We start from the raw sequence: 16,479 nt of genomic DNA, 5'->3' as shown, positions 1-16,479 counted from the left end.
ACATGTGTACATAACATAGAACAGTTGGGATTATTTAACTCCACTATTCCTCTCTTTTCCTGTCCTTCTTCAATCTCCTTTCTCTGCTCTATTGATCTTCTTTCTGTTTTCATGGGCTCCCCCTACCTGGTCCCCCCCTTCTTTTCTGGCCTAGCTTCTGCACTTCTGTAAACTAACTTTAAACTGTTTTGGATCTTTTTGTTTCAGGGATATTTCTTGTAGCCAGCTTGATCAATGGATCCATGGATCATATCTCCCTCTCTCTCCTCCCTTTCCATCTCCCCCTCTCTATAATTCAACCTTGATAAACTTTGTAACTGGCCACATGTCCCCTTATTATGAGTACTATCATACATGGATACTTCCTCTTCACACTGTGTTTCTTCTCTTGGATTATTTTTTTCCTTTATTGCTTATTTACTTTTTTCTTCCTTACATATTTTGAGGGAAATATTTCTTTCTCTATGTCTATTAGCTTTTAGCTAATTACCCCAGATATGATAACATTAACAAGCTTAAAGTTAATTTACATCTCTATTTTCTTCTTCTGTGAAAACAAGAAGATTAGAGTACTTCAACTTACTTCGGTCATCCTTGTCTAAATTTATGTGTAATATTTTTGACTTGTCTTCCTCCACTTACCTCACAAATGAGGTATTAGAATTGTTTCATGTCATCAAAGTTTGGATTTATCCACATGGTCTTAAGCCAGTTTGCACATCTTTCTTCCCTGTGTTTGGAACATTCCACCTAATACCATATTCATTTAGCTGAAGCAAAACCTTCAGAATTTTCTTGAGTGTGAGATTTTTGCTCTTCTGAAAATGCTTTACTTCAGCTGTATTCTTAAAAGAGAATTGCTCTGGATATAGAAATTTAGGACAATCATTTTCTGCAACCAGGCATTTTCCTGTCATCTGTCCAATATCACCATGGCTGTGCAGCTGTGATCACCTGTCAGTTTCTTTTCCTTACTCCTTTGGGTGCTTTCAAAGTCTTCTATGTCTTTGGTGCTCTGTAGTGCTATGAATTGTCTAGGATTGATATATCTTTTATATTTATCTTGCTTGGGATTCCTTGTGACTTCTGGATTGGAAAAGTGTTTTGTTTGAATGTCATCTTATCTTTCTTTGGAAATATGATGACATGCTTGTTGAACTACATCTCTATATTCCTTAGCTTTAGCTTTTGTTCTCTCATTTTCTTTTTGTCTCTCTGGGCTGCATTTTGGATAATTTCTTTTCTTCTATCTTTTAATATAGCAACCCATCTTTAAGCCGTGATTAATCTGTCCAATGAATTTTTCTTTTTTAATTATTGTATTTTAATTTATAGAAGTTCTACTTTAGAATTTATAGAAGTTCTACTTTATTGGAAGTTCGACTTGGCTCAACTCTATTTATAGCTTTTGTTCCTTGAAAATGTTTCCAAGACTCTTTCATTTCTTGAAAATAAATTCGTCAATTGAGACTCCTCCTACCCTGATAATGTAAATTCAAGTCACAGCCTATATGAAGGTCTTATTATGGAGATTGATTCTCAGCTTTGCTTGCTAACTCCTTGGGTACAGAAGGCTTATTTCTCATTTACCTTACACTGAATTTCTGGTTTTGTTGACCCCTACCTAATTCTTGCCTTTGGGAAGTCCCTGGGCTTCATCTAGAATTTTCCTGTATACACAAGAGACAGAAGTTGAGGGAATGCAGTTTTCAGCCACTATTCTCACAGGGAAATCTGCCTGGCCCTGCTTTGCTTTCAGCCTCTCCAGATTTATTACATTATTGCCAGCTCCATGATATATTTTAAAAATAATAATAAAAAAACTTTTTATCCATCCTTTAAAGTTGTTCATGGAGAAGTATTTCAGATTATCTGCTCTACCATATTGCTGGAAATAAAAGTCCCACCTGAGTTTCTCTGTAAGAAGGTGGCTTGATTGTTAACTAAAACTTAGGTGCTGAAAACTTTTGACATGGTGCGGAGGACCCTAAAGAGAGGTGGAGGCTTTGCTAAACTAGTGGTACATTGGACCAAATTAATGAACCTCTCTGGACCTCTGTTTCCACATCTTTAAAATGGGGATAATAGTAGTACTTATTCTTTTGGACTTTTCCACAAATAAATGAATTTATTTATGTGAAACACTTTATAAGAGTTCATTGGCATATATTTAAAAGTGCCTAATACCATACTTCATTGAATTTAGATGCCATTTGTTGTAAGATGCCCTGTTCATTAAAAAATAAAGAAAATATGGTTTCTATAAACTATGATACAGTGCCAAAATGCCATCAACTGAAACATAATCCCAATTTCAGATGTTAAATTTTGAAAGAAAATGCATCTTTGAGTGACATGATTAGAGTAAGTTTTAGTTATTATGCACATGAGCAGAGAAGGCAGCATCAAAAAGCAGATTCTTAGTCTCAGAACTGATAAAACGTTCAATGTTTATAGGTATTCATTCCAGCCCACTCTTGCTCTACCAACTTTTGGACACTGGCTGTTTTGGGTGAGCTGGAGTCAGTGTCTAGGAGGCCAATGGTCTAAAAAAACAGTATATCCCACCATGACCTTCAAGACTGAGGCAGAGAAGAAAAGGAACCTATATTTGGAGAGCAACTTCCATGTGTCTAGCACACTCATGAGTGCCTTAAATTTTGCATTTACTTTAATTCTTACAATTAGGTTAATTTAGACTAGGTGCAGCAAACAACCCCCAGCCTATTAGTGGCTTACCACATTGGGTGTATTCTTGCTTACTCCACAGACTGATGCCTATTGGGTGGCTCTCTTCCAAGCTGTGATTCAAGATGCATCTTCTTTCATCTTTTCACTTTTTCCTATTGTGGCTTTCAGGCCATTTTGGTATCACTCCATAGGCAGAAAGCAGAAGAGAGAGGGAGCACCAGGAAAGTACAGCTTCTGTTACAATATGATCTGAAACCCTTCAAGACCTCACTGTTTTGTCCTTCCTTCCTGGAGGGGGAAAATAGTATACATTAGTCTGTGCATACAGGCCTCTCTGAAGCATTGGTCTTAACTGTAGACAGAAAAAGAGAATTAAGGGTTTCAGTCTGGATGTGTTGTGTGTCAGGACCAATAAATAGAATTATAGAAGTGCAAGATGCTTTTGAAGGCCTTGGAACATTCCACAGGGGAGGCACTACTCTGTGCTAGATACTGTGGAAGGCACAGTTCAGATGTTCCTGTGACATATGGCATACTAGACATAAATGAATCTTGAAAAGACAAAATTCTGTGAATGGGATGCTTTTTGTTTTATCCATTCTGCCCCAAAGAGTTAAATGAAATAGTCGGATATAGACTATGTGGCTATGTACTGACACTTCTCTCCTTCAACATTAAGGATGTAATAACAGGATTTGTTGAGAATGATTGTGTTGTGCTCACGTTCTGTGTAATTCTGTTTATATACAGTGGCCCTAGATGGGTTAAGATCTGTCTTTGGTTCCTTTCACTAATGAGCTGGTGAGAACCCCTCACCATTGTGGCTGAGTCAAGGTTCTAGTTCAGTTTGTATTCTCATTCGAATGTCCTATAATATTGTGGTCACAGAAGATGTGAACCCACACATTAATTGTTTCTTCAGGGTCAGTGTTGCTAATCACAGAAAATATCTCAGTGTTTTTGTCTGTACTTATTCAAAACATGTTCCCTGTCTTTTTCTGTTTTGTGCTGCTATAACAATATGCTGTAGACTCAGTAATTTATAATGAACAGAAATTTATTGGCTCACAGTTCTGGAGGCTTGGAAGTCTACTATCAAGGAGCCAGAAGTTCTGGTGTCTGGGGAGGCCCTTTTTCTTCAAGAAGATGCCCCATGCTGTATCCTACAGAGGGGAGGAAGGTTGGATTCTCGCATGGCAGAAGTGAAAAGGGTAGGAGACTGAATCCACAATCCACTTTGGTGAACACTTATTATAAGGTATTAATCCATTCACAGGGGCTCTTTTCTCATACTTAATTATCTCTTAAAGGCCCTATCCCCCCAACACTATCAAACAGGGGATTAGTTTTCATCCTGTGAATTCTAGGGGAGATGCAAACATTTAAGCCATAGCAATATCTATGTATTGGGTTTTGATCAAATCTCTTCCCTGGGCAGCTTTGTGTCTTTCCAATATATTTAATATATTCTTCTTTTTAATCCTCTTGTGGGGAGCAGCTCTCTGGACCTGAAGTTCAGATAGGAAATGAATCTCTCATTAGGCACGAAGATGGATATCATAAAAATTTCTATATAGCAACATTCACGAGTTTTCTGGGTCAAAATATCTTCTCATACTATCAATTAACTTGCCCTGAAGTATCATGTAGGCTATATGATCTTAGGGAATTCTAGTAACACTGAGAACAGGTTCTGTTTGTTTTACAGGTGATGAAGTTGAAAGTCAGAAAGGCCTAGTAAGAGACAGAACTGGGATTGGTTCATAGATTTCCATGACCTTAACATGTTACCTTCCCAATGTTTTTGAGCAAGCACCAGTTTGGAGGATGTGGAGAGAAAATAAAACCAGAGAGGATTGGATTATCATGATTGTTGATGTAGCACTTTCATCTGCTCATGGCTTTAGAAGTAAGAGAAAATTTCATGAAACCCTTAGAGGTTGTACAATTTGCCCTCCTACATCCTTCTTCCCAAGGGTATACAGACCCACTTCAACCTGGGCCCTCATCATGACTCAGGGAGGGAAATAGCTTGTCCAGGGTGACCTCTGAGTATGATTTATGAAATAGGATGCATCCAAAATTTCACTGCATTGGAGCTATTCAATTTTCTCTAATGGCCTTTATCTGAGAGTTATGTCTATTCGTGGCAGTCACAACCAGTAAGTCATTAACTTAAAGTATACTGATTGTTAATTTTAGCACCATGGGACCTGGGCCCAGTGGGAGAGGTCTCTTGCTCTTGCAAATGGGAGCTAGGAAATATTCAAGTAGTTGGTGAACATTTACATCAGGGGAAGTTAGAAAGTAAGAAGAGATAATGAAAAAGTGAAGGAGGGAAAAGCAGTTGAATAGTGGGAGTTCAGGAGTTGTCAGAATGGCCTCTACCTGGCTGCCTCCCTATCTCTAGGTGTTTCTTCACAGAAAAGAAAAAAGAAGTCAATCTTTATGTCAATCACTGTGTAGCGTGATGTGATGTGCACAGAATTCTCATTTTATCCTTATTTTATGTCCCATTTTACAGATAAATAAAATTAATGTCCAAGGTCACACCACTAATACCTGATTGAGTTGAACCTGGGCAGTCTGACCTCTGAATCTATATTATTGACCAATGAATTTCTGGATAAGGGGCGACTCAAAGGCCCAGCCAAGACCCTTTGGGGGCTACATTCCACCTAAGTTCTTGGAGGTCCAGGCATTGGCTTCTCACTTTTGACCTGTAGAAAATCCTCAGCTCAGGGCTAGCTCACAGAAGGGCAGTAAGTGCATCTTCCTGTGCAGCTCAGGGCTTGGAGCTCCCTTAATGGGAAGCTGGGCAGTCAGAGCCCCAGATGTGTATCCTGAGACACTGTTGGGGAAGCCATGGTTTTCCTGATTTTGGGAGTATGAGCTTTCTCCTGAGACTGCCATGTGTGACCTTCAAAAGAGGTTGTCGGGTAGTTTTCTTGGATGAGTACGAGTCATTTAGAAGATGAGTGGTACTGGAACATGTGGGCCTCAGTGTGGAGAGCTTGACCCTGGGCTTCTTTCCGACCTCTGGGGACTCATAGCACCTTTGAGTCAACCTGCCTATCTCATTCCAGGCTGAGCTGTATCTAACCAGGACCTTTGAATTTGCTTGTCCACACTCTACTTCCCTCGACTTGATAAGCACCACTAAAGAGAAAAAGCAAGCACAGTAATTCTGTTTTACAGTTGGGAACTGAGGCTCCATTGATCTTTCATGGTAAACCACTCTGAGGTCCTGGTCAGTCTCCCTAGGTGCCTACCAGGCAAACCCTATTTAAGATTTCCCAGGGGATGAGGAGGACATTTATGGAAAAAACTGTGTGCTTGTCCCAGGTGTGGCTTGGCTTGCTTGTGTGACCTTGGGCAGTTCTTACCTTTGAAGAACTTCTTCTTTGTGTCTCTCATCTGTCCCTGTTAACTTCTGTGTGCTGCCGTTTCCTCATCTGAACAAGCCCAGGGGCAAGCATTATAATTTGCAGGGGCCTTGGAAATTGCCCCCTGTAATAATAGCAGCAACAACAATTTTAAATGTTTTCCATCTAATCCTTAAAACAACCCCAGGAGGTAGGGGGTTATAATGCTCTAAGTGTATGATGTGAGCTCCTCCAAGAAGGCTGTCTGGATTTTCCCTGGGGCCGTAGTCTTACCCTGTCAAATTCACAGATGTATTTGTGTAGATGAGAGCCTATTGCCTTCTAGGTGAGACCTAGAGAGTAGAAATGTCTAGGTAATCAGGCGGAAGCATGACACCGTGTCTGTGCTTTGCTGGAATTGTTCTGAACTGTTCAGCAAGGGACTACATGGCCTGGAGGAGTTAAGATCTGGCTTTGCGAGTCCCTGCGAGGTCTGTTCTGCCTGCTAGCTGGGCTCTGTTGCCTGACAGATGTGAGGGGCCATTGAGGCTTCCTCCAGGGAGCCAGAACTCTCTATATTTCATGAGGCTTTGTCCATTCAGTGGGGCTGGGTGGCAGCTTGCTTAGGTTATTGTGTTTCCCCTGGGAATGAGAGTTCACAATGTATCTGGTTGCTGCAAGATGCCAGCCACCCAGCTAGCAATATTGGGAGATCTCAGGCACTACTGCCACCCTTGCATGAATGGAGTGTGGAGTAAGGCCCATGCATTGCCTACCAAAGCTCTCTGCAGCCCCGCTTTCCACCCCCATGTCTTCACCTCTCCTTCCTCAGGGCTTTCTGCTCCCACTGGAATCTTGCACCTGCTTCTACAATGTGGCCTCACTCTCTGGAGTCTATCCACTCCATGTGAGCTAAAATTCCACTCTCATCATTTCATTCTTCAGTCCAAACACCTTCAATGGCTTCCTATCACCCACAGGAGATCGACTAAAGAGTTACTTCTGTTTATACTCAGGGCTAGAGAGAAACTTCCCTCCAGTCTTCTGAGAGCGATCTGGGACCCAGAATGCTTGCTGCAATTTCTGAACTCCTTGTCGTGGCTCATACTGTCCCATTGACCCTGAATGCCTTTGTCTCATCTTCACTTGACATGCATTGGAAGACCAGCTCAGATGTCACTGCCTCTAGTGTCTCTCCTCCTCCCCCTGCTGAAAGTGACCACTCCTTTTTCTGCATTCCCAAGCCACTGGAATAATATCCTCTAAACACCACCACCAACCCAGAGTGCTCTGGCCTTCCAGGAACACTTGCAATTCCCTGATCTTACCATGCTCACAATTCTGTGCCTTCTACACGCTTCTCTTCCTGCTCGGCCTGATCTTCCTTTTAGCCCTTGTCCTTCCTCTGCTTTTTTCTACATTCTTCTTTGAAGTTTCAGTGTAGGGGTCATGCTCCAAGAAATTTTCCATGATACCTGCTCCCCAATTCCTTTTTCACCTGTTACTGCTTAGAAGCCCTCTGAACCCCTCTTCACATTCCCTTGATTACCTGTCATTGAAGTTTTCATGTAGTGTTGTAACTGCACATTGGTTCGTCACCCTTCCTGGAGAGCCTGATGAACACAGCACTGTAGATGGAGAGGAAGGTTTGGTGCGACTAGACAGTGAGGACTGTAAGAACTCAAGAGGTGCAGATGGCTTTGCCTCAGGATGTAAGAATACAGACACCAATATGGTGTCTATGGCATACAAAAGACTCTCCCATTAATCATCTCACTGAATACTCAAAACAGCATGTGAGATAGTTGCCATTTTCTTTAATTTATCTGTGAGGAAGATGAGATTACTTTGACAAGTACTCGTCCCATTATTCCACAAGTATTTATTGATTATTATGCACCAGATGCTATGTCAGGTATGGGGTTGTAGCAGTGAGCCAGGCAGGCCTCTAGTCCTACCCCAGGACCTGCAGGGGAGACAAATGTTGAGCTACTAATGTCACAGTTAAGTATCTAATTACAATTGTGATCAGTTCTATGGAGCAGAAATACTGAGGGGGCTTGGGAAGCTTATAATGAAGGACTTGACTGAGTCTAGGGGGCAAGGAAGGCTGCCCTGAGGAGGTGGCTTTGTACAGATTTCTGAAGGATACTGGGATAATTGGGTGAGGGGAGAAGGAGGGGAAGTTTCGATGGAGGAAGGGCCACTGTGAAGGTGCTTGGCAAGGAAACAAATGGCCAGCTAACAAGACGAACAATAGCAGAGTGTCAGAGGACTGAGAATGACAAGGAGAGAGGCTAGAGAGGTAGGCAGAAGACAGACAGAGTGAGCCAGGCAGGTCATGCAGGAGGTGTGGTCTTTATCTGGAACAGTTGGGTGATGAAATTATATTTAGGTTTCTGATCACTCTGGTGGTTGAATGGAGAACAGTGGAGAGTGGATCATGTCTAGAAAGGGTGAATGATGAAGGGAGAACATCAGGAGGCTCTTGCAGAAGTCCAAGTGAGAGATGACAGTGCCTTTGGCCAGGGAGGTGGCAATGGAGAAGGAGAAACATGGAGAGTGAGGGCAAGTTGTCTGGGATGATTCTAAGGCCTAGACATACAGAATCTAGCTATTTGGATTTATATCATGTGCATTTTTTATAAACTGGGGAAATTGGGGGGTGGGAAATCATACATTGCCGGGACATCCCCAAATGTAGTCTGTATGTTAGGTACAGGGGAACTTGATTCTCTTGCAGCCACCATAGTCCCCAGAAAGAAATCTGCCAGTGTCAAGTCCCAAGCCCTGTGTGCCTGACTGGTGAAAACTACGTGCTTTGTGGGCCTGGTTGGTGTCCCGTATTATATTCCTGCTGCAAAGAATGCTGGGAAACCAGTGTCTGGTTTTTTTTTTTTTTTTTATATTGGGAGACAAATTTTCCCTTCACTAAGACTCACAAGGATAGGGGTATTTCTCAAATGCAGAAGTGGGTTCATCTGCTAGGGGACCTGAAAGAAAGATGTTTACATATGAATTGTGTTCATACCCACAAATTCTTATAAGGTGGAGTCTATTTTTCTCCATGTTCCAGGAGGGAAACATATCAGGACATTGGAAAAGTCCCCATTTGTTCCCCAGAGAGGCGGTGCTCTCTAAGGACCTTTTCAGGTCTATAAGTGGAGTGATTTATAATGATGGGATGACAAGACAGCTCTGCTGCTTCTTGCTCTTGAACATTCGGAAGTCATGGAGAAAGAGGATTTGGAGCCAGGTCTGTGTGGTCCTCTCCCACTCCGCTCTACTCCAGTTGCCTCCTCCCTGTACCTAGCCTGGTGCTGCTGCTGGAGCTGACTACTTTCCATAGTATTACCTGTCCCTCTAGTGTTGACAACTGTGCCTTGAGCTGTACCCCAATTGGCCCATTAGACAATGGCTGCCCCACCTTATTCCTGGTTCTAAGTGAATAATTTACTGTAAATAGCCTCCATTTCCTGCACAAAGTCAGTTTCATTAACTAAATGGCGGTGAGCAAGGGCTTGCCTCTAATGGGAGGTGGGAGCAGAAATGAGCTGTCCAAATGGAGCTGTTGTTGCAGCAGCTATTGGATTAAATCAGAAACACTCAAGTTCTTCTTGCAAACCAACTATTCTTGGGTGAGGAAGACACAGCCCAGATCCCTGAAGAAACAAGGCTGCAGGGTCCATGGTGGAATTTTCAGTGAATTAGGAAGGGCTTCTGGAGAAGTGTTGGAGGGGTTTCCTCTTCCTTGTTCATTCTTACTTATGTATTTTTTTTAACCTATCTGCTCTGACATATACTTCTCAACACTCCTTTCCAAGAGTAAGGACACTCCCTTTTGAGGCAATCATGAGGCAAGCTCAACATCGGGGACCTTTGGGAGTACTCTCATTTACGAAGCTCCAGGGAGATAGGTATAACTGAGGGAACCACTTATAATCGAGGGAACCACAGAGAAATGGTCATGCACTAATCAGGTGCAGAGTCAGGATAGGAATCTACCACGCTCCCAAGTTTATTTAGAATTATGCTCCACGAATGTTAGCTATTTGTACCGTTATAGGTGCTTATAGACATCACCTGTGCTGAATTCCTGGCATTTGCTGTCTGACCTTCCAGATGTTCTCACTCACTTGTTCCTCATTCCCACTGAATGTGAACAGTGGTTCCCTTGAGAACTGATCGTCTCAATCTCAGCTCTTGACTCACAGGGTCCTGTGACCAGTCCTACACTGAGCGAGATATGCTTTAGCCAGAGGTTCCACCTGCAGCACTGTGAATGAAATGCTCATTGCCCCTTTTTGAAGGGTCACAGATCAGGGATCAGGAATCAACTCTAGGATTTTGTGGTCACCAAGCCATGTTTCTGGAATCTTCTTCTTAGAAGCTCAGAACACTTCCCTGTACCTAGACTTCTGCTCATGACAACTGTTCTCCCTCAGAGCCCCTCAGATACAATTTGAATCTGATCCAGGGGTTCCTCCAGTTCTGTGGTATGCTTTATTTTATCCTACAGAATCCTGTTGCTTCACACTTCAAAGGGTCTTGGAGCCTCCCCACTGTCTCCCACATCTCTTCACCCACCATAGGCTTTAATTCCCTCTTTGACATTTTTACTTTGTCTCTTTTCTATTCCATGATGAAGATGGAAGTAAATTGAGGCTGCCCACTTACTACCATCTAATTCAATCTTAGCTTTTACCCTGAGAAGCTGGCATTTTCTTTTTATTGGATTTCAGTTACACCTATCCAAAAGGGAGCAAATGCCTCATCTTGTTGTATTTAGCTTTTTATTTGGTGCCATCCTTTTCTGACTACTAGCTACCTTGGTTCCAAATAATACTTTCTCAGTAATGATAACAATGGTAGAAATAACAATGGTGATAACATGTGGTCACAGGTACTCATTGAAGACTGTCACTGTGCCAAGTGCTTTATTTCCTGTTATCTCATTTTCTGCATCTCGCTCCGCTTAGCTGACCACAGGACTGAGCACACAGCAGACTCTCAGGGAATAATAATAACAACAGCAAGCTACCACTTATTTAGTTCTTACTCTGACCTAAGACTTCCATATTCTTTATCTCATGTCATCATTATAATAGTTCCAAAAATATATATTATTATCCTTAGTTATAGATCAACAGAGTGAAGCATAAATGTATTAAAATAGATTCCACTAGTTCTTCAGCAGACAGGTAAAGCACAGACCAAGTGCCAGCCCTTGGTTCAGAGCCAGGAATACACACAGTCACTGCCCTGGAGGAGGCTCACCCTCAAACAGGGCCCACAGTCTAAGAAGCAGGCAATAGAGAATGAATCTCTGGAATTATCCAAGACCCCAGTTCATTCTGCACTCTTGTCTCTCCATACTTTGCAGACTGACCATTTGATTCTTTGTTCCCAGCATCATCAAGAGGGGCCTTTGAGTCAAGTCACATCCCTATTAATTAAAGTCTTCTTTCCCCTTCCTCTTCTCATAGGGGTCACTTCTAATCACTGACTTATCCAGTTGCAGGGGACAGATTCTACATTTTCTGGGAGGGTTTATTTACTGGCTTAGATAAATTGGCAGAAAGGGAGAAGATGATAGGAGAGGGAGTATAGAGAAAGGTCCTCCAGGAGTGGAGAAGGGATAAGGTGAGGCAGGCAGAGACCAACCAGTTAGTCTTATGAGGAAGGAGGGTGCTGTTGTTGTGGTGCCACCTGGGAGGCCCAGGTGAGCAAGTACATCCTCAGTGCTGGCACTAGAAGCCTCTAGAACCCAGCTCACTTCTGTCTGTTAGGATGCTTTTGGCTGTACAGAACAAAAACCCTCTCTCAGACTGACTGAAACAAGAATTTTTATGTCTTAGATAACAGGAAGCCTGGAGCTGGGCCAGACTGCAGGGTTAGTTGATTCAGTGGCTCTATGATGAAGGACCAGACACTTCTAAAAAAGATCTATTCTATTCTATTCTATTCTATTCTATTCTATTCTATTCTATTCTATTCTATTCTATTCTATTCTATTCTATTCTATTCATTTATTTATGCATGCCCAGGCCTTTTTTCTCTATACACCTGGTCTTTTCTCCAGTTGTTTCTTTCATGATTGCAAGATAGCCTCTAGCAGGAATGGAGTGGATTTGTTTCCTTGTTCAGCTCCAATAGGAGAGACGTCTTGCCTGGTGGTCCTCTGTTAGGAGAAAGAAAACCTTTCCTAGGAATGATTCCTTTGTGGCTGAGTCCCATGCCTCTTCCTGACCAATCACTGGTACTTCAGATAAAAATCACATCATCTCAAGTGAAATGAGTTTGGAACAGCAACCACAGTGCCAAGTACAGAGCTATCTTTTCTAATATAGCCAAGTGCAATCATAGCTGATTACCCAGGGCTAGGGTACTAGATACCTAAGGAATTAGCATGTAGAGTTGCCAGATTCAGCAAATAACGTAAGATGCCCATGAAATGTGAATCAAACTGTGGCTACATTTTTAGTACAGGTATGTTTTCTGCAATATTTGTTGACCTGTTCGTATCAATAATTTGGTACATATAAAAATGGGTCAGGTTAAGTTTGACAATGTAACTGAGATCAAACCTGAGTCTTGCCTTACTTGTGTGAGGAAGACATTGTGTACTTTTATTTAAAAAAGAGGAGGCACTGGGCATAGTTGTGCATACCTGCAATCCTAGCTGAGGAGGATCCTAGGAGGCTGAGGCAGGAGGATCACAATGAGGCCAGCTTGGACAACTTAGTGAGACTCTGTCTCAAAATAAGATAAAAAGGAGACTGGGGGCATAGCTCAGTTGTAGAATATTTGCTGGCATACACAAGTACTGGGTTCCATCCCTAGTACTCATATTGGAAAAAAAAAAAGAAAAAAAGAGGAGGACTGAAGATCTTTCCTTCACACCTGCCTTGGCTCCTTGCAACCAGATCCAAGAGAAAGTTATTACTTCTCCTTACTTGGGACCCTCAATGACCCATCCTGCCCATGTCTTTTCAGGGTCCTGACGGTTGTGGGAAGGCCTTGCTGCAGATTGGGATCAACATGATGGCATTACCTGGGGGCCGCCACCTGGACTCCATTCCTCTTCCGGGGCAGCGGTAAGTCCTATAGCTAGTTTTCAGGGCCAGGAGAAGATTGAGCATAGAGCTAGTCCTTAAGAAGTACTTGTTGCCCTGAGTTGAGCAGTATGGATAGAGGGAGCAGACGCATGCCGTGAGCAGAGTGGAGCCCAGATGAAGGGAAAAGGGCTTGGGCATATTTAATCTGAAGAAAGAGACACTTAGGGCCACCAGGGTCTCTGCACACATCTGAAATGTCCATGTGGAGAAGCTGGTGCAGATTTTACCCAGATGATCTTCAAAGCATGAATCAGAATGAGTGGTAGAAGCCCAGGGTGCCAGATCTATGTTGATCCAGTTTACCTGAGGCTGTCCTGATTTTGCAACAAAGATCCTGTGTAACAAAGATCCTAACGTAACTCCAAGGGTTCTGGCTGCAACAAAGGCTGCAACACGTGGAGTTTGTTTAGTCTCTTCATCCTTACAGTCCTGGTAGGGCACTGTGTGCTGCAGATAGAGGGTTGTGTTTCCTTTAGTGTGTTCCCCACTTAGCATTGCCGGGTCTACCCAGAGCCCGGGAGAAATAAAATCCCTGGGCCTATCAACCTGTTTGTCATGCATGTTCTGGGGTAACGTTCAAGGACCACATTCACAGAGCAGGTTCATATGTATTTACAGGATGTCAGAGGGGTTAATTTGTTCAATAGGATGTTGTATTGTAGTCAGACAATAGTGGCCACCTCCTCTTTTCTTTTGTTTCAAAATACAGAAGCCTCTCTGGTAAGGAATAAAGGCATAGCTATTGTCCCCAAATAAATAATTAATGCAGGATAATTGACTTCCTTCTGTTGTGTTAAATTTCAGTTGAACTGAAACTGTATTTCATTTTGCAGTGTCATTGTTCACTTCAATGTACAAAAACAAATAAATAAATTAATAAGTAAATACTATCAAGTTGTGCAGGATCATCTAGCACCCTCTGGAACACATGAGTGAGGCCTTTGGTTATTGAGGCCCTTAAGAGTAAATAGCGCCAGTTGTAGGTGAAGTCTCCTGGAAGAGTGGAGAGGGCAGGGAGCAACAGCTTCCTGGGCTAGGGATCGAGGTCCCGTGTGAATTGGCAGGGGATCGTGGGAGGCGTTATGACAGAATGCAGTTGTCCTCAATACTAATTTCTTCTGAATCTCCTGAAACAATTTCATATTTAGAAGCAAATTAACAAACAAAAGAAAAAAAAAAAAACATATTCTCAGAGTCATTAATGTGGGCCTAAGTGGTTGAAAGCATAAAGGCCTTGGAATCCATCTTGGGTTCATATCCCAGATGTACTTCTTACCAGCTCTGTCACCTTGGGCTGCTGCTTAACCTGTCTGAGCACAAGGTTTATTTTGTATACCACAGAGGCTGTGATGGCTGCTTTAAAGTTGTGTTAGTGCTTGAACATAGGAAGGCAGGGCTCTCTAGGTCCTCAGAGTGCTTCCTAGTGCACAATCCTTACTTCCTAGGGTCATACTCCAAATAGTAACAAACACTCTCCTTTAGGAGTGAGAACACAGTGAGCTCAGGGCACAGCATCTCACTAGAGGCCCAGAGATGAGTTGGGGAGAGTGAACAGTGCTGCAGATGAGCTCCCTGGACAACAGGAGACTCCAGCTGCTTTGTCCTTACTGGTCTTCATTTGCTGCTTGTTTCTGGGCCCCTGTTATGTCTGGGGAACTGATTCTCCCGTAAGCTCTGGGTAAGATGGTGCTGCTGCTTGGATCTAGCCACAGTGGTGGTCAGTGTCCATGGTGTCAGCATGCTGGACCAATCTGCCTGCTCCCAGGACTGTGCCCTCCACCATTGCAGCATGACCCTCATTTTTCTTCAGGGGTCCAGAAGGACCAGTTCTTTAACTGTCTTTATGGGAAGGTTTCTGAGAGGTAAGTTGGAGGCCAGGGTCCCCATGGACCATGTTCAGACATCTGCCTCTTTTCCTAGACCTTTTTATTATTTCTCTTACCCACAGATCAAGGTAGTGCATCTCAACATTTTCTTCTGAGGATTCCCACCAGTGCAGAGATGGGGGTCCCCATTATTAACTAAGAGACTGGCTTTGACCAACCCCCATAACAAAGTTGATCTACATTTTCAGTACTTCCTATGGCTTAGGTGCTTTTACACGTAGCCCATGCTGTGGCCTATGTGTGTAATTATTGTTAAACTTATTTTGCAAATGAAGAAGTCAAAGGTCAGCTCTTTGGGAAGCAGACTTTGAGGTGGAGTACAGAGTTCAGGATGGTTATTGGGATCACCTTACGTGAGCCAACGCTTGTGGATGGGAGGGGAAGGAAGCAGAGCTGGGGGAGCGTGAAGCTGAGCAGCAGTATTGGCTTGATGACAATCTCAGCTGTCCTCACAGGGGAGATTTGGAATTGAAGTTGTTCCTTGGCCACAATGGTCAGGACCCTTCGGTCCTACCTCACTCTGTCATTGGAGTGTGTTATTTTTTTTTTTTAATTGAGAAACCAGTAGATTGGGGCTGCTTTAGCACTTTAAGTTAAGCAAACTTAAGCCCAACCTAAATGGAAAAAGCGAACAAGAGACTTTACCAATCAGAAGCCACCACTTGCCCTCTAATTGGGGACTTTCCATTCCAACCAGTTAGTTACTTTCCCTGTATGACTTCTGGGTTTGGCCTCTAGAAGCTTGCTGCCCATGCTGCTCTGAACCTCTTCTGTTTCTGAGCGCTGCCTGATGCATGAGTCGTTCTTTGCTCACATAAACTCTGTGAAATTTATTTTGTCTAAAGTTTCTCTTGTAACAAGTGGGCAGCTCTAAGAGGGATGTGACCTTAGGCAAGTTGGCTCTGAGCCAATATCTGGAGAGCGGACAGTGGAAGGGTGTCATCTGATGCTCCTAGCAATGGGGACAAAAATCCTTCTGTAAAGAGGAATCTGGGCAGGACATCACAAAGTCTCCACCACAAGGAAACTGAGACTTGGAGAGGTGAAGTTAGTTGCCCAAGGGCTTTAAAAATACTCTCGGCAGACTGTTCTTGGTGCATCACACAAAAATGTCATTTATTTTTTTTATTCAGGTAGTCATTTATTCATTACCTTTTATTTTGAAATGATTTCTTTTTATTTGCGCATCTTCTAAAAATGCAGAATTGTATAATTTTCTTATTACCTTTTAACAAAAATTTTCTACAATATATTTGTTGAATGCAGGTCACACACCTTGTAGGATGTTGTGTGCTGAAGATGTGTTGGTGACCTGGTTGGTCATGGTCCCAGTCCTCATGAAACTTGCCCTCCCACTAGTAATTTCTCTCTTGGCCTGATCAAGTCTGGATTTGTGGCAGGTGTGACTTTCATATTCAT

The 16,479-nt window shown here is 42.8% G+C and overlaps 1 protein-coding gene across 6 annotated transcripts in view; it reads left to right on the top strand.

The window, feature by feature from the left end:
• The window catches only part of INSC (INSC spindle orientation adaptor protein), a 130,682-nt gene that overhangs the window by 22,325 nt on the left and 91,878 nt on the right, over positions 1-16,479 (top strand). For all 6 annotated transcript variants that reach the window (XM_079102790.1, XM_079102791.1, XM_079102792.1 and 3 more), the window contains exon 2: positions 13,053-13,153. In XM_079102790.1, the coding sequence (XP_078958916.1) occupies positions 13,053-13,153 (101 nt within the window). The remainder of the gene's footprint in view (positions 1-13,052; positions 13,154-16,479) is intronic.

The sequence above is a fragment of the Sciurus vulgaris genome (assembly GCF_902686455.1).
Source record: "Sciurus vulgaris genome assembly, chromosome: 11".
NCBI classification, from domain to species: Eukaryota; Metazoa; Chordata; class Mammalia; order Rodentia; family Sciuridae; genus Sciurus; species Sciurus vulgaris.
The sequence above is the reverse complement of the archived record's forward strand: the minus strand, read 5'-3'. Positions and strand labels throughout refer to the sequence as shown.